Raw genomic sequence first — 21,274 nt, forward strand, 5'->3', positions numbered from 1 at the left:
GCTGCTTGGCCTGCTGTGTTCATCCAGCTCTGCACCTTGTTATCCCACTCATTCTGTTCCTGGATTCTAAACTATGCATAGCTTGAAAATAAGTGATATTCTGTTATCAAGTCTATGCATTATTTTGGCCATGCTTTTTCACTGTTGGGGATTTTTTTTTAGAAAAAGCGTTCATGCCAGGTGGAATGTCATGGTCACTTTTTTTTTCCATTTATTTACATCTAATTTAGCCATTGCCTCTATGAGATGTTAACTGGCTCAGGAAAATTAATAGTCTGAAACTCCCACAACAGTTAACCCTGAGGGCATTTTTCACAGTCTGGAAAGATCCAAATCCATTATCATGCAGAGCAAACTCGCAAGGCATTCAGAAGAATTATATATGGTTCACCCTCATTGTTATATTCAGCTAACAAAATCTGTCTGTTTGAAACCATTTGCTTACAGTCAGCCACTTGCTATCAAAATGTCAGCCAATGTCAAGTGAATAGCACTCTCATTTCTGAATCAAACAGTTTAGGAGATCATGTCCCACTGCAGATTTAAGTCCAGTCCCACATTCTAACAGTCATTCCACTTGCCTCACCAACATCACTATAAGGTGCCACTGCATCATTTCAAAGAAAAACACGGAGCATCTCTATTGTCCTCATTTTTATCGTTAAATCCACATCACTAAAGCAGATCATCTGACTGTTACCACATCACTGTTATGATCCCAGCTGATGTTCTTATTGGACAAGTTAGGTACCAGACTGAAATCTGACTTGTTAGATCAAAGTTTGCTTTATTTTGATATTAATTCAGTGGTCTCTCACTGGAGCATAAGCACAAAATGCTGCAGATTTTGCTACCATAAAACAGAAGCTCATTAACAACAGAAATGAAGATAAAATAGAATAATCTAGACTGTTTACTTATACTCCAAATTCAAAGATTTTTAAACACAAAGTACAAGTATACTTCCATTCATCCCAAAATACTCTGATAAATTTAAAAACAACAGCTTTTCTGTACTACCCAAAACAGATACCCTAGTACAGTACTCAAAAAACACAATATATACAGTACTCAAAAATACCATGCATTCAGTTCTAACACAAGAGTCCTTGTTTCTAACACCTTGATAGGTTTAAATCATTTGTAACTTTAAGTTATAAACTGGAACTCCAGATTTCTTCTTTATTTAGCTGAACTTAAATAGTAATCAGTTTTAAGTAATCTCCTCAAGGTTTTATCACAACACTTCTGGTACAGGACTAATACTAATTCTTTATTCTTAGATAATCTAATTTCACAATCCTTCCCTTCTTGGGTGGACCGGTCTATAAACAGGACTGCTGAACACAAAAAAGCTAATAAAAAGCCTCTCTAAGATACGGATGCTTCCATGAAGCTTAAAAAACAAACACTCCTGAGTTTCTAAATTGGAGCCTGTTTGTGTTGTTTGGTCACAAAAACCCTACCAATGTACCAAAAAAAAGAATTCTCAAGCCAGACCTCAAATACTGTATTAAAAGAAATCACTACCGCTACAGAAAAGTTTCCAAGTTAACCATTAACTTCAGACACACAGAAAGCCCACATTATACCTCAAACCAATGCTAAGTATATACATATATAAAATCAGTTTATATCACGCTGTTTATACATTAATTGCATGAGTTTGTTGCTGAGTTCATGATTTAATAGCAGTGATTATACTTAAAATAGTGATCTAATGCAGGCAAAATATTTCAAGTTCACTGAGAATGTATAAGTTTCCATATAAATGTCAGCCTTTCCTTCTTTTCTAGCCCTTTCACAGTAAAATAAATCTGATCAAAGCAAAAAAAGAGGCAGAGTAAAACCAAGATCATTCTTGAAAGCAGTAACTGTGTAGGTTGCCTGAGGAGTTTTGGTGACCTCATCAGATGTTTACTCCTGAAATTTTACACTTACTTGGCAGTCAGTTGCTTAAAGTACAACTCTTTCACAAAGGGTGGCAGACAATAACTTACTGACAATATACTACCTGCGTTCCGCACTACGAATGAAGTCCAAATCTGGTAACAGATGCAAGTGGTGGCAAGAGACTTGCAATATAATACAAAATCAATTAATTATCACACTGCAATTTAACAATAATGCACAACGAGGGATGAATTTCCCTCTCCTTGGCAACTGGATGAGGTGGAACTAGACTGCTCATAAACTTGGCATAATATCTGAATCTACAATGAGTTTCTGGGCAAATATCTGTGCCATCATTATGACCCTGTATTTTCACTTCCATAATACTGCCTGAGTCTGCCTCTGCCTCAGCTCATCTGCTGCAGAAACTCTCACAAAGATCTTTGTTGTCTCTAGACTCAACTATTCTAATGCTCCCCTGGCTGGTCTCCCACGGTCCATCAAAAACTCTGCTGCCTCTATCATAACACACATCAAATCCTGGTCACCCGTCACCACTGTGTTCTTTAGTTCATATCGGACTGGCATGAATCAAGCAAAATTCTCACCCTTGTTTTCATATCCCTTCATAGCCTCATCCCCTCATTATCTGTAATACTTCTACATCCATAGCTATCTCAGACTTCCAGGCTCTTTCAATTCAGATCTCTTGAGAATCACTGATTTTAATCTTTCCATCATTGGTGGCTATCCTTTTAGCAAATTCCCTCTTTAAACCTCTTCATTTCTTTCTCCTGCTGAAGGAGTTTCACTGAAACTTACCTCTTTTACCAAGCTTTTAATCATCTGTCCAAGTATCTCCCTAAGGGCCTCAGTGTCCTTTTTTTACTTGATGTTTTTCTCATAAGGGTTAGGGGCATTTCACTGCATAAAATGTGCTATATGGTGCAAGTCTCTGCTACTAACCTCCATCTCGAGCCTCAAACGCTAATGAAACTCACACAAGCTCAAGAAACAGCATCTCATCATTCCTTATAACCCTTTGCCCTTAACAATGTGATTTATAACTTTATATCTTAATTACTGTTCTCATTTCCTTGGATAGTAGCTACTGGAGATAGATGGTTGCATGAGAGTCATATAGAACGAAGGAAGTGTGATCTGATGCTTTGGGTTAGTAGGGATTTTCCTATAACTTCACAACCAACAAAGTGATTTACATTCTGAGAGTTCTGCATTTTTCTTCGTCACCTTCCCATGTTGCAGAAATCTCTTCTTTGCCTCATTTTCCTGCCTTTCTTCTATTCTGCTATTGCTTTTTTCACTATCTGAGTTAATGTCTGGTCAATTACATTGTCAACTTTAATGTTGTTATTTAAGATTAAGAAGAAACAAGCAGTGGCATTTCATTAAGCACAGTTTATAAATAATTCAAATTACTTTATATCTGTCAGGAGGGCCTTTGTGGTGTAGTGGTAGGGTCCCTTCGTCTGGTTGATTAGAAAATATCTATAGCAACACCAGTAAAGCTGGGTGTGGAATGACAGGCGTAAGATTGAGGAATTCAATAAACTTTCTCCTCAACCAAAGAAGTTAGATGTATCTTGAAATCAATCTCTCCAAACGGCTTAGAATCCATTAACACACTGCATCTTTTCTTTATTTACTTTTGTCATTTAACTTCTGTTTTTCACCACATCACCTTTCTTTTTGTTCTGTCAATCACAGCCCTGCTCTTGCTACATACTGTTAAATCTTTAACTTTTCTGAGTTCTGGTAAAAAAACCAGTGTTAAACATTAAAGGTTTCTCTCTCTGCAGTATTTTCATTTTTTTCCCATTTTAATTTGCAAATTAATGCAGAGTTTAAGGGGAATGAGTTAGTCAGCGTCAATCCCATGAGCCTGAACTGGTGCTCACCTTTGCTCTCTGGTGAAGATTTGACATAGTCTCAGATTTAAACTCGCCCTTGTTTTTCCGGCACAGTACAGCGGAAATAATGATGATGATAATGGTTACCACACCAACAGGAGCCAACACTGCAGCAATAATCCACAAGTTGTTTGGTGGACTTTTCACAACAGCTGCACAAAGAACAAGAAGATTAAAAATAATTGCCTCCAACAACACAAACCTCAATATTGCTATAAATGTTATTCAGTCCCTTCGGGGTGAGTAGTGTAACTTTTTAGAAAACTAACTATCCAGGAAAGCCTAGGAAATCAGACAAAAAGCCAGTTTCGCACCCACACAATATTGTTTTTTCCTAATTCTTGGTACAGTCCTAGTGAGAATTTTCCGTGGTGTCTAAACTCCACTGTGGCAGTGCCTGATCCAAAATAAAAAAAGTAAGTTAGTGTGCACATTAATAGAGCACTTTTCACAATCTCAAAAGAGCCCACAGCACTCCATGGCCAATAAAGCATTTTATAAGGTTTGTACTATTGTAAAGTAGGAAAAGGTATAGCCAACAGAGCAGGGGTTTACAAGCAGCAACATGATAAATGACCAGGTCATCTAGTTTTGTGCTACTGATTGAGACAAATATTTTTCAGTGCATTGTACTGAGTTCCCCTCCTCTTCTCTAACTAGTGCTGGGAGATCTTTGTAATACCCTTGCCATCCTTCGTCATACAGAGACTCCTGGTTTGGAGTCAGCTCCACTAGATCCTTTTACTTCCTAATTCCTCACCAATGTGGCCATTCTTTAACTGGAGAGAGAACTTAAAAATGTTCTGTTCTCTTAGATCACCTAACTGACTACAGAGCAAAGTTTCCTCAATAGAAAGAGGCTATTTGACTATTTGTGACAATGCAAGCCCTCTGCAAGAACATACTACGTTTTAAGGGATTGATTGGATGTATCTCTACGAAATGCTAAATTGCTCTCAGTAACAGCTTGCTTTTAGACAAATCATTGAGTAAAACATTTCACACACTATAAATTCAAAGTTTACAACTGTAGTGAAGTCTGCAAATTGGAAAGTCTAGCTCCAGTTTTTGATCTATATTATCTAGTCCTAATCAGAACCTATCTTCTGCTACCTCTCCACTCTCCTCTCTGAGGAAATAATAGGCTCTGCTTACGTTCTGCTTGGAGTTGCACGCGATAGCCTAACTCCAAGGCCATGGTCTGAGAATCAACTGTATTAAGTATTTTGGCTGCAGTTGTACCCAGCAAGGCCCCACCATTCTCCAAGGCATAGTACGTCAATTCGGCTGGATTCTTAGGACCAGGAAGGCGTTTAATGCTGACCAACTGCAGAAAGAAATAAAAGCAAAGCCATCATCAAACGTCAGTCAATGATAAATCCGATCACAATTTTAGGGCATACTGCTTTACTTAGAGAGGTTTTTGAAAGCACTTTGAGTGAATATGAAACTGAATACCATGTGGAGTACAGACAAATAGCAGAGATGCATTTAAGGAAAGGCTGGAAAAACAAGTGAAGGAGAAAGGAACAAATGGACATGTTGAGAAGATAAGGAAAAGATCTGCATAGAGCATAAACACTGACAAAGAACAATTGGCTGATGGCTTGTTTCTGTGTGCATCACTTTGTGGGCTATGTTGATCATGTAGGTGACTTAATGACGCTCTATATTTTGTGTGATTTCTCGTCATCTGTAGTTTACTTTCTATATACAGAGAGTTTTGAAAGCGGCGGTAACAATTTTGTTAAAAAGCATATGGAATCCAGGGCTTTATAAAGAGAATGCAAAAGCAACAAAGTTATGCTACGCCTTTAGAAATCATTGGTCTGTCTTTGGATGGAATATTGTGTCCCATTCTAGCCACCACACTTTAGGAAGGATGCAAAGACCTTGGAGAGGGTGCAGAGGAGATTTATCAGATGGATATGAGGAATGCGCAGCATCTAGTTACGTGGAAAGACTGGAGAACTGTGGTTGTTCACTCTTAGGCAGAAAAAGAACAATGGGAGATTTAATAAAGGTGTTGAAAATGATGAACTGGTTTGATACAGCAAGTCAGGAGAAACTGCTTCCTCTGGTAAGTTGGTCAGTAACTACCTATTTCTTATGGTCTTATGGCTATGAAGTTACAGAAAATGAGGACAGAACAAGAAAAAAAATTAGAGGTATTTTCACATAGATCTGGAACACACTGCTTGAATAGATGGTGGAATCAAATTCTATAGGAAGTATTAAGAAACAGTTTCACAAGTAGTTAAGCAGAATTAAGTTTGGAAAATAGATACAAAAGAAACAAAAATGGTTTGGCATCTGCACAGAAAAAGTGGCCAAGTTTCTCTCAGCAGGATTCAAGAATGTGCTTGTTTATTGCTCTAACGGATGGTGACAGCTCGCACCGCCAATGGTTATGAAAGGAGTGAGATCAAAAGAAGTAAATTACATTTCCAGTCAGAAAATAAACCATTAATTTGATTGGCCTCTTCACAATTGTACGCAGATGTTGCTACATTGAGAAAAGTAAATCAATACGACAAAGTAAACAGGAGGAATGCCAATCAATGGCTTCAAATGTGTGCCTGATCTAGGCCAGTAGCACTGCCTGCCCCCCAGAAGGCATGAGTGGGAATGTGGCAGCAGGAGGTTTTAGCCACATACCCTCAGTCAGTAAACTGGGGCTGGATTTGGGTTTCCTGGATATTGCTCTCCTCCCTTAAAATTACCACACACAGTGTGTATCCAAGTCTGCAACTGGGACTTGAGCCTATGACTTTCTGATTCAGAAGCAACATATGCTACCTTGTGTATGCCATGAGGGCACGTGTCTCTGAAGGGCAACTCTGCCATCCAATGCCCCTCCACTCAACTGAGTAGGTCAATCATGGGACAAGGGGAGAAATAAACATTTGGGCTCACAGGACAGCAACTTGCTGTACTCCTCTAACTGTCCTTGAAACCAATTTCCAAGAGGCCCGAGATGGCAGTAGATGTTAACGTGGGCCATATATTCCATCTGCTAGATTTCTGTTTCAGTTTCTCTCCCATCAAATGTCAACTATGCCCCTTTACTCTCTATGGCACTAGAAGTGTCCATCCAGTTTGGTGGTAACACTCTCCCCTCCACATCAGAAGGTTATGGGTCCTCATCCGGCCCAGGATATGACAGACAATATTTTTGGGAAATAGTCTGTTATAACACACATGAACATGCGAATAAGGAGCAGCCCCTCGAGTGTAGCCCTGTTATTCAATAAAATTATGACTGATCGGATTGTGACCTCAAATCCACATTCCAACCCACTCCACTCCAGAGAACCTCTCAATTTCCTCGTTGGACAAGAATCTCCCTACCTTCAGCTTAAAGGTATTCAATGACCTCAATTCCACAGCTCTCTGGAGGAGGAGAATTCCAAAATCTCACCTCCATCTTAAATGGCACACCATCAATTTTAAACTGTCTTCTGGTCTGTCCCACAGGGAGAAAACATCCTGCCAGCATCCATCCTGTCAAGTTGCCCATGTTGTTATATATTTCAATAAGATTAACTCTCATTCTTCTAAACTTCAATTGATCCAGGCCCAGACTGTCCAATGTTTGCACAGAAAATAACCCCCTCATCCCTGATATTGGTCAAATAAACCTCCCTAAACTGCTTCACATGCATTTCCATCCTTCAAGGAGATGAAAAGTAATCGCAGAACTTCAGATGTGGCTCCATCAAATTTACATTACAGTAGTAAAACATCCCTACTTCTATATTCCACTCCTTTTGTAATAAATTACAACGCTCCTGAATGTGCACAGTGAAGGTGCACAGCATTGTCTAAGGTGCTGTGAAACTAAGACCCTGTCTGCTAACTCTGATGGATGCAACCACAACTCTACCTGAAATCAATCAATCATTCTCCCTGCAAAACATATTCCTTGGCCACCGCAATTGATTAATTATTCATTTATCTAATTGATCTTAATATTGTCTTAAGTAGGTGTTAGGCATAGCTCGATTGGTAGCACTCTCTGAGCTTCTGAGGCTGGACGTCATGGCTTCAAGTCCCATTTCAGAGCCTTAAGGTGGCTTCCCAGTGGAAACACTGCAAAGTCAAAAGGGCCCATCTTTGGAATGAAACATTAGACCGATATGTGTCTGTCCTCCGCGGAGAGTGTACAAGATTCCATTCTGCTATTTCTAAGTTCAGGGATGGCATCTTGAGCAATATTAATCCTTTAACCAGTGTCACCAAAATATATTTTTCCATTATTTCACTGCTGATTATAAGATCTTTTATGTACAAATTAGCTGCTGTGGTTCACACATTCAAACAAAGACTACTACTCAAACTTATTTCAGTCATTGTACAGTACTTTGGGATGTCTTTGGGATTATGACAATGCTATATAGACAAACATCCTCCTTTCTCTTCATGGGACCAGGTGTGCAAATTGGCTATTGCGCCTGTCTGTAAAACAGCAGGTGATTAAAAAAAAAAATTGATTATGGAACATTTTTGTGTCAAGATAGCTCCATTCACCATCTTTCAAATCTGGAAAAACAACCTTTTGCAGTTTGCAAACCTCTCAAAAAAAGAATTGATTGTGCCTGACCTGTACAGTGTAGCTGCCCTTTGTAGAAGCCCGTTTAAACCTTCGCCCTTGTTGCTGAGCTGCCATGAACAGGTTCGCTAACCTCTGCTCCATCAGGCTCGCAAAACGTTGATACTGCTCACCCAGAGAGGTATTGTCAACACCCAGGATAACTGTTTGAAAACAGGAGGCAGAGCAGATTATGAAGCAGTAATAGCAAGTCAGGTGCTAAGTGATCTAACTTTTCTGCATGGACTGCCCAGTCGGCGTGGTGAGTTTATTTATTCCGGAAATGGGAAATTTTGCCAGAACAGCAAAAATTTTTTACTTCTTTTTCATTGTATCAACTGTTGTACAGTTATAATGTGTGTGAAGAAATATTTTCAAATCAGTGCTGTTTGGGTAAACTAAGCAAGCTGGTGCCAACAAGTGTTGCAGATTAGCAGGAGACCATCCAGCCCATTGTGTCTGTGCTATCTCTTTCAAAGTGTGATCCACTTAGTTCTATTTCCTCAAGCTTTTTCCAGAGAATTTTAAGTATGTATTTAATTTCCTTTTAGAAGCTATTTTGAAGTCTTAATGCCGCACTGTTTTTGGACAGTGATTCACAAACTATGTAAATAACATATTCTCATGACCCCTGCCTCTACTTACTGGTGCTCCAAAATTCTGCAAAGATCTTTATCAATATCGTTCTTAAATGTTAATCCCTTTAACAGATTTCTTCCCTTATTTGCTTCCAAGAAGAGAGCTGCAATTTCTCTGGTCTTTTTCTCATAACTGAAAGAATCTTATCCTTAGAATCTCTTTGTGGCCTTGACATAGATCCAATAACAGGGAACTTTATGGAAGCTTGGCAGTTTCTGGCACCAACTGGAAAGCAATGAGAGACCTGGACTGCTCCATTTTGGGAATGCCAGTCATGTTATGAGCTGATAAAGCAGTCCAGAGGTCACTGGTGAATATTCTTTGCGATCAGGGCCTTGGGGGGCAGGAAGCCCAGCAGAGGCTAGCATTTCTTTTGTTCAGCAGTGCCCCTGGCAATTAAGATACTGGGGACGTAGTTCAAAGGTTATAATTTTAAGTCATCCTGTCAGAAACTGAAATTAAATAAAATAAATCTGGTACAGGAAAGCCAGATTATTGTCAATACCTGCTCAGTTCACCTAGGAAAGCTGCTAACTCTAGTTGGTCTACCTAACTCTAGTCTTGTACCACACATTTAACTTTGAATGCTGTTGAAGATCCTAGCACACACTTATAAAAACAATTAGTATGTCAAAAAGCTTTTCAGAGCAACTCGGGAAGGGCAATAAATGTTGACTTTGCCAACATCGCTTACATCTAATCAATAGGGTATGGTAGCGCAATGGTTTTCTTTTAGGAAGGACCAGAGACGGAGTTCAAATTCCACAATGGCAGCTAGGAATTTGAAGGAAATAATTCTGGAACAGAAAGCTGCTATCAGTAATAGTGGCCATTGAACTACTGGATTATTGTAAAAACTCATCTAGGTCATAACATCCCTTCAGTGAAGGATATCTGGGTCTCCATGCGCTGGCTCTCAAATAGTCTGACAAACCGCTTAAGATGCAGTTCACCACCAGGGATAGCAGGAAATGCTGGCCTTGCCAGCAATGCTCACACTCTATGAATAAACAAACAACAATTAAGATAATTGTCATCATTCTCTGTAAATCTTCAGCAACTCTTTAAAAAAAAGTCCTGACTTAAACAATTCACTCAATAGATTTTACAATATTAGTTTTCCCTGAGGGATACTGGCCTAAATGTTCCAGCTTATTTCTTGTGAAAACTGACAAACCGTGTCTTAACAAGAAAAATGAACTTCTTTGACACTAAATTGCTGAGGATTCTAATTTTAGGCTCTAGATTATTTGTACCTGACTAGAAATGGCTGATGAATGATGTTCTGAGCAATGAAAACCCCTCTAGGATGTTTAGGTTGAACACAACATTAGTGGAGGCACAGAATCATTGGAAATGCAGTTAACTCCTTAACAAGATCAAGGCAACAACAATGGTGCAACAACAATAATTTAGACAATGTTAACAAGTGTTTTCATAGAAGTATTTCATGTGATATGATTAACAAACCTGTAACAACCCAGGATTTCTCAGTCGCTAGTGAGGTGTCAAGATTTTCATATTCCAAAGCTAGAAAAGGAAAGAATGCAAAATGAAATTTGTTTTAAGAATGAAAGCAGTGTATTTGAGGTCCTTGTCAAAAGAACTACTTTTAAAAAGCACTTAAACAGAAAGAAAGCACATCAATTTGAATACAAAGGGCAGGACAAAACAAAGATGGTCAGTATCTCTTGAGAAGGATGAAATTGGTCTTTGATGATTAAAATTACCTCAAAAAGGAGCACTTCCTACCGCACAATTCTTTCCTGTCCTCCATCTTGGATGATCCGGGATTGTAGGGTTTGAACTAAAGGGAGAGGCTGAATAGACTGGGGCTAGTTTCCCTGGAGTGTCTGAAGCTGAGGGGTGAACTTATTGAGGTTTATAAAATCATGAGAGGCATGGAAAAGGTAAATAGGCAAGGTCTTTTCCCCAGGCTGGGGGAGTCCAAAACTAGAGGGCATAGGTTTAAGGTGAGAGGGGAAAGATTTAAAAGGGACCGAAGAAGCAACTTTTTCATTCAGAGGGTGGTGAGTGTAAGGAATAAGCTGCCAGAGGAAGTGGTGGAGGCTGGTACAATTACAACGTTTAAAAGGCACCTGGATGGGTATATGAATAGGAAGGGTTTAGAGAGAAATGGGCCAAATGCTGGAAAATTGCACTAAATTAATTTAGAATATCTGGTCGTCACGGACAAGTTGGACCGTAGGGTCAGTTTCTACACTGTACGGCTCTGTGACTCTATGATCGAAACATCAATGGATATGAAAATTGGCAGCCAACTGGCTAGGAATTCATATGACTATTCCAATGATTTCCTGGATGGCATCTCACTTGGACTCCCTCTAAATTCAAGTTCATCCGAAACTCTGCTTGCTGGCTGACACTGGTTTCAATTTCAGAAAGGCCTGTATCTTAAAACTATTCTTCTTCATTTCAAAGCTGTCCATGGTCTCTCCCTTCCCGAACTCTGTAAACCCCTCCATTCTATGAGCTTGTGAAAATTCTCCATTCCTATAAAATTGATCTCTTGTGCATACCCTGCCTTCAGCTGTCTGAGCCTGAACTTCAGGATTTCCTTCCCCAAAACTGTCTCTAGGTCTCCTGCTCCTCCTTTAGGCCAGTTCTGAAAAACCTAACTCCTTGAGTTAAGTTGTGATTAATGTCCTGGTATCTCCTGATGTGACTCAGTGTCAAATTTCTTTGATAACTCTCCTGGAGAACACCAGGGATGCTTTACTACATAGAAGCTGCAGTTTGTTGTTTAGCAATACTTCTGTGTAGCAATTTTTACACCAAAGCTGTCATTATGATCTGCTGTTGTAGAATTTGTATAAAGTTGGAATACAAGAACTTCACCCAAGGTGTCTTCAATTGCCTATTTATTTATTTAATACAACTACATACGGTGTTTACATATGTATATGCAAAGAAGATATCCGACTAGCAGAGTTTTGCACACAATTTGTCCAACTGGATACATTTGCACAGTGAGAAAGATCACATTCTGTAGAAGGGCTTTGAACTAAAAAGTGGGGCAAGTTTGGGAGTGGGGGTGGGGCGAGTGTTCAGGTGGATGGAAAATGATTAAACCAAAAGGTAAAAGGAAAAGGTAGGTTTGCAGCTTAGTGGATGGGGCTGATTGTTACCTGAAAATAAAAAGAAGGGACAGAATGTGAGATAGCAAGAATTGCCGATGCTGGAGTCAGAGATAACACAGTGTGGAGCTGGAGGAACACAGCAGGCCAGGCAGCATCAGAGGAGCAGGAAAGCTGACGTTTCAAGTCAGGACCCTTCTTCAAAATGTGTGAATGCCACATTGTACTAAGGGACCATAAAAGTATAGGGAAACTCGATAATACAATTAACTTAAAAGGCTTTGATTCTTAATGCATGAAGAATTCGGAATAAGATAGACAAACTGATGGTGCAAATTTGAGGTCCCAAAGACTAAACTAATCAAAGGGGGCAGATTGCTCAGGAGAGGTCATCAATGTTCCCAGAACAAGTAATAAGACAGAGAATATGGAGAGGGTCAGAAATCTAACTTCCAACTAATCTGAAAGATGTAGCCTTGTTAGTAAAAAAAATTGAAGCCATAGCAAGAAGCAATATTCAGTAGGAAGGCGTAGAATTGGTTTGGGTAGAGTTGAGGAACTGCAAAGGGAAAAAAGACCCTGATGGGAGTTGTGTACAGACCTCCCAGCCGTGGTTAGGATGTCGGGCAGAAAATAAATCAGGAGTTAGAAAAGGCACGTAAGAAAGGCTCTGTTACACTTTATCATGGGGGACTTCAATATGCAGGTGAACTGGGTAAATCAGGTTGGTAGCAGATCCCAGGGAAGGAATTTGTGGAATGTCTACGAGATGGTTTTTGGAGCAGATTGTAGTACAGTCCACTAGGGAACAAGTAACTCTGGATTTAGTGATGTGTAATGAGACAGACTTGATTAGGAAGCTTAAGGTGAAGGAACTCCTAGGGGCACTGACCACAACATGATAGAATTCACCCTGCAGTTTGAAAGAGAGGAGAAGTTGGAACCAGATATAACATTATTATAATTGAATAAAGGTAACTACAAAGACATGAGGAAGGAGCTGGCTAGAGTTGACTGGTGGGGAGCCTAGCAGGGAAGATGATGGAGTACCAATGGCAGGAGTTTCTGCAGGTAATTTGGGAGACACAGCAGAAATTCAGCCAAAAGGTGGCTAATCTGTGTAACTCATTACCACAGAGGGCTGTGAAGGCCAAGACATTGAGGGTGTTTAAGACAAAGCTAAATAAACAAGGGAATCAAGGGTTACATGAAGAAGGCTGGAGGAACAGGGTTGAGAAACATATCAGCAATGATTGAATGGCAGAGCAGACTTGATGGGCCAAATGGCTTAATTCTGCTCCTATATCTTATGACCTTATGGTTTAAGACATTATTTCTTCTGATGGAGAAGACAGAACAACACAGAAACAGGTCAATCACTTAAATGGGCCATGCTGATGTTTATGTTCCACATGAGCCTCCTCCACCTGATCAGAATATCCCTCTCTTTCTTTCTTCTTCATGTACTTTATCTTGCTGATCCTGAAATGCATCACCACTGCCTGTGACAGTGAGTTCCCCATTCTAACCATTCTCTGTAAAGAAATAACAAGGTGTAGAGCTGGATGAACACAGCAGACCAAGCAGCATTAGAGGAGCAGGAAGGCTGACGTTTCGGGCCTAGAGCCTTCTTCAGAAGGATTCTCATTCTCTGTAAAGAGCTTTTTCTTGAATTCTCTAATGGATTTATTAGTGACTATCATATAGTTACATCTGCTTGTTCTGGTGTCATCTGCATGTCCAATCATTTTCTATTTTTTACTGTATAAAATCCTTTTAAAAACTTAATACACGGCCTCACCACTCCCTATCTCTGTAACCTCCCTCCAGTCGATAAACCTTTCTGTTCATTTTTAAAAAGCCCAGCCTGGTCAATCTTCCTGTGAATTGAATGTTTTATTGTCACATATTTTACAGTGAGAAAAACAGTAAGATCGTGAAAAGCTTTTCCAATGTCACCACAATCCAACGCCATTTTGAATAATTTAAGAATACAGGGAAAAGAATAGAAAGTTAGAGCTTAAACAGAATCCATCAGTCCTAGGCCAGCCGGTCAATGGCACCTGTGCCACCATCCCTCCTCGACGGCCTCGCCGCTATCTGCACCAGACTCAACCAATGAAGTCGCCATTCCTCAAACGCCATCTTTCACCACTGGCCCGATTCGCCTCTGCCTGCACCGGACCGACCAATACCAGAGAAGCATCTCGCACAGCTGGGCTCACCTCAATGTCAACACTGCACCCTTCTGCCACTGCTTGACCACTGCCAGCACTGAACCCAACCAACGACAACGTCACCGATCCTCAGCCGCCATCTTTCACCGTCGGGCCTACCTCACCGATGTAGCAGCTGCCAATTCCGATGCCAGGTTCCGTGTTCGCTCCGCAAAGTGTGTAATGGCGTACTGGGAAGTGTGTAATGGTTCATCAGGAAGTGTGTAATGGCTCACTGGCAAGTGTGTAATGGCTCACTTGAGGTCCGCACCAGGCCTACTCTCGTCCACGTTGGGTTGCCTCAAAGTGCGTGAGGTCTGCCGCTCATGCCATCCGAGATCAAGAGGTAAGTAAGGAAAATAGAAGGTAGAAAGGAAAAAAGAGAAAAAAAAGAAAAAAAGAAAAGCATTTGGAGTGGAGGAGCTCCAGCTCAGGAGCCCTACTCCATCGCCACTTTGCACAATTTCATTCCTGGTCTGAGCACCTCAGCTTTATGGGAGTTGTCTCCCATTTCTTTACAGTGCAAAGGCTTCACACAAGTGTGTCACAACGTTTGATTTAAACACCATCTCCTTGATGTCCTTCATCTCACCTTTCCTGGAGCTATCTAATCTCAGGTTTAAAATCCTCTGGATGAGGTCTGTGTGTTTCAGCTCTCGCAGCTCACCACAGGAAGGCAAGATTCAATCAATCGCTTGCTGAGCGTATACATTGGAGACAGCTCAACACCACGGGTGTGAGCTGTCAATCAGTGGGTGAAGTAATCCAACAAACTGGCTGTGATCTACAATCCATGAGGAGGCTTCATACCGGCTGATTCATTATCGAACCCCTGCCATTTTAAATATATCTTTTAACATGTACTGAATATAAGACTGTTGTTTTTCCAAAGACAGTGGAAATGGTCAAAAGGTCCTAAATATAATGACAAACATTTGATCCTTGAAGCACAAGATAATTCTTTCACAAACACTAATAACATATCACCAGCACATTTAAAATACTGTTATAGTAGCTGCTTTTGCTCTGTGCAAAGTAGCAGAATGGAGGTATAGTTTTGTGCATAAAGCTGTCGAATGAAGGAAAAGCTTTGTGTGGGACTTCAACAAGAGTCTTGCCTATCAACATCATTGCTGGTGAAATGCCACTAAGAGGCAAACTGGCCTTTCCTCCTTTTTGCGACAATATGAATATAAATGAACTGTATATCAAACTGTCATGTACCAGGTGGGCTGAATGGCCTGTTTCTGCAGCGTACATTCTTTATAGGTTTGGTATTTTCTCAATGCATCATGAAGAAGGGGAGCTGGTGTGGTGGTACACCCAGAAATCAGAAAGATGGCAAGGCTGGGCTGTTCTTATCAGGGATGACTTCGTGGCAATGACATCACAGTTGGTGAGCAGGACAAGGAATTGGGGACAACAGGAAGTGACAATTAATAATGACAGGTCGTCAACCTGAAATATTCATTCTGTTTCTCTCCACAGATATAGCCTGTACCACAGACTATCGCATCTTCTCTCATTATTTCAGATTTTAAATTTCCAGACTATTTTGCTTTGCAATATAAATACACATTTGTTATTTAATGTCCTCTGCTGGATCACTTTTGCTAGCATTGGTGTTTTTTTTCTGTCCTCACAGCAAGATTAATGAGGTGTTGAACTAATGAAAAGGCATGAAGTAATATTGCTTTTCAGAAACAGTGCTGACTCCTGACCCATGGACTCTTGTGCTCATGTTGCTTCCAGATGTGAAACTACTCCAGCGGGAAGATCCATGGGGCCTGGATGGATCAAGCACAACTTTCTATAAATAATTTAGCAGGCAGCTCCAAAGTTCTCATAAAATGAGGATCAAGAGCTTTTCACAGCCCCCTCCTGAGACACTTACCCTGAAAGATTATTTACAAACAGCACTGATTCCAAGTCAGGAAGGCACAAAATAAAACGTGGCATGTCCCATCAACTTTGAGAACACCTTTAGTATCGGAAAACATCTACAGATGCTTCACAGGAGTCCATATTCAAAGAAGAACTTGTCCTCAAACCCAAGAAGGAAATATTAGAAAAGGTGGTATTAGGTATAAATTTTAAGGAGTATTTCAAAAGACAAGAGAGGTAGAGACTCAGAGAGATTAACAGACGGAATTTGACAGCTTAGAGCCTAACATCCTCTATTATTTAGATTAATGATATTGGTTCTGGTTTCCAATAATTGCTTCATTGGTCCTGCTAACGTTGACTTGCATCATTCTTCTCATCCAACATAATTCACGTTGACTATCCTGTAGCTGCTGAAGTTGTGAGTGATTAGCCCAGTTATTCTATGCTCTAGATTTAGCCTTGCTGTATAGGCAAGGTTCATAACAGTTCCATTTCAAAAGCTCCAAATACCTTCCCTATATGTGTGTCTCTTCTACCAATCTTTTGTCAAAGATCATGGACTTGACTAAGCAAGGCAGGGATTCAAAGTGTGAAAAACATCCATAATGAGTTATTGCTCTTCCAGCTGTTATGTTAACACAGTTAACAATAATGACTTAATAGATGTGAAGCATTTTAGAATGCTCTGAGGAAAGAACTTTTTTCTTCTGAGTACGTCAGAGTCTGAGACTCAATCCCTCAAGGGGATTCGCTAGAAGCAGATCCATCAATTTATTTAAAAAAAAATTTGGATATGCAAATAAAGCAGCCCAACTGCAGAACTGCAGACCAAGAGTTGAGAAGTGGGATAAGTGTGAATAGCTCTTCTTCAGCTGACTCAAACAAGATGGGCCGAATGATCTCATCCTGTGCCATAAATTGCCCATGTCCTATCAAGAAAACTTTGACCAGGATTAGAAATCTTGTCTTTACAAATGATGCAAACCTTAACTTAAAAATGATGAATAAAGTCAAGCACCTTTGTCTCTTTAGCTATTTCAATTTCCAGAAGTTTTAGTCTTTATGCACATTAGTTGATTAGGAAAAATATATGAAAAGGAACTCCTGCAGAGTATGAACTCCCATAAGAAATATCAGCTTAATAACTATGATGAACTATCATTTTATCTCATGAGCTTCTTCCTGAATTATCAATTCAGTATTTGACAATACACATGAGTTCCAACACACCAACACTACCAGATATTTCTAATTTTGATTTGTACTTAACTACATTCAAAGAAATTAATAATGAAAATGGATTGGAAAATGTAATTTATTTGTATTTGTTGCTAATGGATTGACTTTATGCTTTGGGTACAGTGAGAGAGAGAAAGAGGAAGAGTGAGCCAATTATAGAAACATAGTTATTCAGTCCCTAGAACTACCTCTGCTATTCAATTAAACAAGTTCTATGTTCAATTCCATTCATTATCTCAACCCCATATCCCTTTACCCAACGAAAATTCATTGATACAGCAGCAAAATGTCATCAATGCTAGAAATCTGAAAATTAAACAGAAAGTGCTAGAAACGTACAGCAGATCTGGCAGAATTGGTGGAAGGTGCAACAGAGTTTACCCTTCAGATTGATGGCCTTTCATCAGAATTGTAAATAATTGGGGATGTATTAGGTTTTAAGCAAATGAAGATGTGAAGGATTGGTTAAAGAACAAAAAAACAAGAGAGATTAAATGAATGGCTCAATGGTGCAAGGCTAAAGGGAGTGGTAACAGGATAATTATCCTTTCGATCCTAAGGAACTGAAGCCTTCTGTGGGTGACCATGTGCCAGATTTCTGGAGCTCTTCATTTGAAAATGAGCCCTGGATTTTCACCTAAATAAGGTGGTTCCAGTTTTGTCTTTTCAGTTTTTATTCCTCCACCAGAGGGGGGAATGCCTGCCTGCCCCATCACACTCTTCCAATGTTTGAAAAGCCTCAATTACCACTCCTTGACTTACTAAACTCAAATCTTATTTCCCACTATCTTCGAGCACACATTTACTTCAGTAAATCAACTGAACAGTATTACAACTGTTACTAGAAGCCCCCTCTCCATGCAATCAAAAGCTCACTGAACTGTATTACTGGGCCTGTTTGACAAAACCCATTGCGCAAATCATAAGGTAGCAGTGGAGGGAAACAATTTACATCAATCACAAAAATTAGGTTAAAAGTCTGTTACTATTTCCTGCTGTAATGGGTAGCATCCCTGCTTCTGGGCCAGAAGCTTCAGGTTCAAGTACCATACCAGAATTTAACAGCCAAGGAAGGAATGTTCATAACACAGACAAACAGGTTGAGTTATCATGCAATGATACACATGTCAATACAGGCTGTAAATGCAGGAGACGTTCCTGGTCTTTGAATAATTTTTTAAGGCAGAGATAGGTAGGGTTTTTGAAGAAAAACTGGGTGAAAGGTTATCAGGGGTAGGCAAAAATATGGAGTCATCAGATTAGCCGTGATCTTATGGAATAATGGAGCAGGCTTGTGTGTACAAATGGCCTGATCCTGCTTCTGCCCTAACCTGTATGTTCATAAGTATTTTGGGACATCCTGAGGTTTGTGTAAGATAATAGACAAATGTAAGGGCCCTGTCTTTCATCACAAAAACCAGCCTTCCTTCCAATGACTCCATTTACACTTCTCACTGCCTCGGAAAAGCAGCCAGCTTAGTCAAAAACCTTCTCACACCGGTTATACTCTCTTCCACCCTCTTCCATTAGGCAGAAGAATCAAAAGTTTGAGAACAGATTTAAGAACAGCATTCTCCCTGCTGTTATCAGACTTATGAATGGACCCCTCATGTATTAAAGTTGATCTTTCTCTGCACCTTCTCTGTAACTGTAATACTTTAATTTGCAGCCTATTCTATTACCCTGATGGACTTCTGAAAAGTATGATTTGTCTGGTTGACATGCAAAACAAGATTCTGAGGAAGGGTCACCGGACCCGAAACATTAACCCTGATTTTTTTCTTCACAGATGCTGCCAGACCTGCTGAGCTTTTCCTGCTACTTCTGTTTTCGTTCAAGATTTTTCACTGTACCTTAGTATATGTGACAATAATAAATCAAATTAAATCAAATCAAATCAAATCATTCGTAACCCCTCCATATCATTTATCAGCCTCAACTCCCCGCCACACCTCTCTCCCAGAAGGATCAATCAGCTGCTCCTCTTCCTCATCACCCTGTTTGCTACGCTGTGTTTCAAATACAGAGCAAAGTGAGACGTGATAGAGGACACTTACGTTCAGCAAGGATTAGTGGTGGGTAAGCCAGGTAGTATCCAAGCTCAGCAGCTGTCAAGTGATGCAAAAGGCTGCTGGACATTGTGCCGTTGAGAAGCGTACTTTCATTTCTCACCGCATACACCATTGTGACAGCTGTAGAGCCGTCAGCAACAGACGTGTTCAAGATCTAAAGGGAAAACAACATACATGTGGCATTTAGATGCTTCATCTCCTCCAATCTATAAAGCTCCTGCTTGCACACATACTTTAATGATATTTAACCTTTAATGCGTAGCTTTGAAGCAATAAACATCCTTTAAGCCAAAGCCTTTTAACAACAGCAATACATAAAACAAAACAAACTTTTGAAACAGCACAACCCCCTTTGCACCCATTCTGCATCCATTTTAAAAATGTCCTTTAAATGATACAACCTTTTTAAATAATGTAACAGCACAAAGCCCTTAAACTAAACAAATCCTTTCAATACATAAACTGGAAATGGCATAAATCCCTTAAATTAAAAAAAATTGCGATGACACAATTGTTTTACATAGTAGAGCCCCTTTAAAATGGTACAAACTAATTAAGTAATAAACCATTGCAATGATGCATACCCTTTAAATAAAAAAACCGCTGAAGCAAGATATACCCTTCACAGATGCATCCCTTCTAATTGTCTGCTTCTTTTGAAAAAAAATTACCCTTTAATCTTGATTTACAATTTGCAACATGTTAAAGTATGCGCAAATTACATGATTTACAATGCGCAATCTACACCTTGCAGAAAATGCACATGAAAGATGCAGCTGAAAATAGTTAAATGAAACATAACTGTGATAAGGAAAAAAACTCAGGTACCTTGATAATCCAGAATGCCTAACTTAATAGGAGGCTCATTAAAAATCTTCCGGCTTTGGAGAGGGCTTTGCAATGCATTGCTTGTCTCTTGTGGGTTAATAGGTCACTCTAAGACCTGGATAAGCTCAGAAATTAGATCTAATTTTATCCATCACACTTCTAACAAAGCTCTATCTTTACGAAACTGGAGGATCCAATAATTTATTAGGGACATTAAATTATACAATTTCAAATTAGAAAGGATAAGCAAGAACATTTGTTCTGGCTTGTACACTTTAATCTCAACATTCTGATACCGAATTCACAGAATGATGCAGCACAGAAGGACCCCATTTAGACGTGGTGTCTGTTCGAAAGAGTTGTTCAATTAATTCCACTCCTCCATTGTCTCCCTGAAGACCAGCAAGCCTTTCCCCTTCAATAATTTCTCCAGTTTGAAAGTTACTATTGAATCTGCTCCCTCTACACTTTCAGGCAGAACATCATAAAAACAGGGTGCATGAAAAATATATTCTTATCTTCTCCACCTTTGGCTACTGGTCCTGCAGCCACTGAAAACAGTTTCTCCTTATTTACGCTAACAGAGCCCCTAGAGATTACAGTGCCTCTGAAAACTCCTTTTAACCTTCAAAATTAGGACAGGAAAGTGGGTGAATAACAAAACCTGCTTCATAACAAACCCACTGGAAACTGGATTTCTGTTTGCTGACAAGGTCAGGATCGTGTCAGGATGCAATTTAAAAACTGGTACCCAAATTGTCTCTGGATCTCAGCGCCTCCAACATACACTATGATTTTCAAATGGAGGGTGGGGAAGGGGAATGTATGCCTCTAAATAATGGATTATTAAGTTCTCTGATGGCTTCTAATCAAACCTTTG

General features: G+C 39.7%; 1 protein-coding gene across 1 annotated transcript in view; it reads right to left on the reverse strand.

Annotated features, from left to right (window-relative positions):
* Positions 1 to 21,274, reverse strand: part of kiaa1549lb (KIAA1549-like b) — a 236,516-nt gene that overhangs the window by 91,077 nt on the left and 124,165 nt on the right. The window contains 5 exon segments of the mRNA XM_048607385.1: positions 3,813 to 3,976; positions 4,980 to 5,151; positions 8,428 to 8,579; positions 10,525 to 10,584; positions 19,552 to 19,720. Coding sequence (XP_048463342.1) covers positions 3,813 to 3,976; positions 4,980 to 5,151; positions 8,428 to 8,579; positions 10,525 to 10,584; positions 19,552 to 19,720 — 717 coding nt within the window.

This window comes from Rhincodon typus, chromosome 17 (assembly GCF_021869965.1).
Source record: "Rhincodon typus isolate 14 chromosome 17, sRhiTyp1.1, whole genome shotgun sequence".
Classification (NCBI taxonomy): Eukaryota; Metazoa; Chordata; class Chondrichthyes; order Orectolobiformes; family Rhincodontidae; genus Rhincodon; species Rhincodon typus.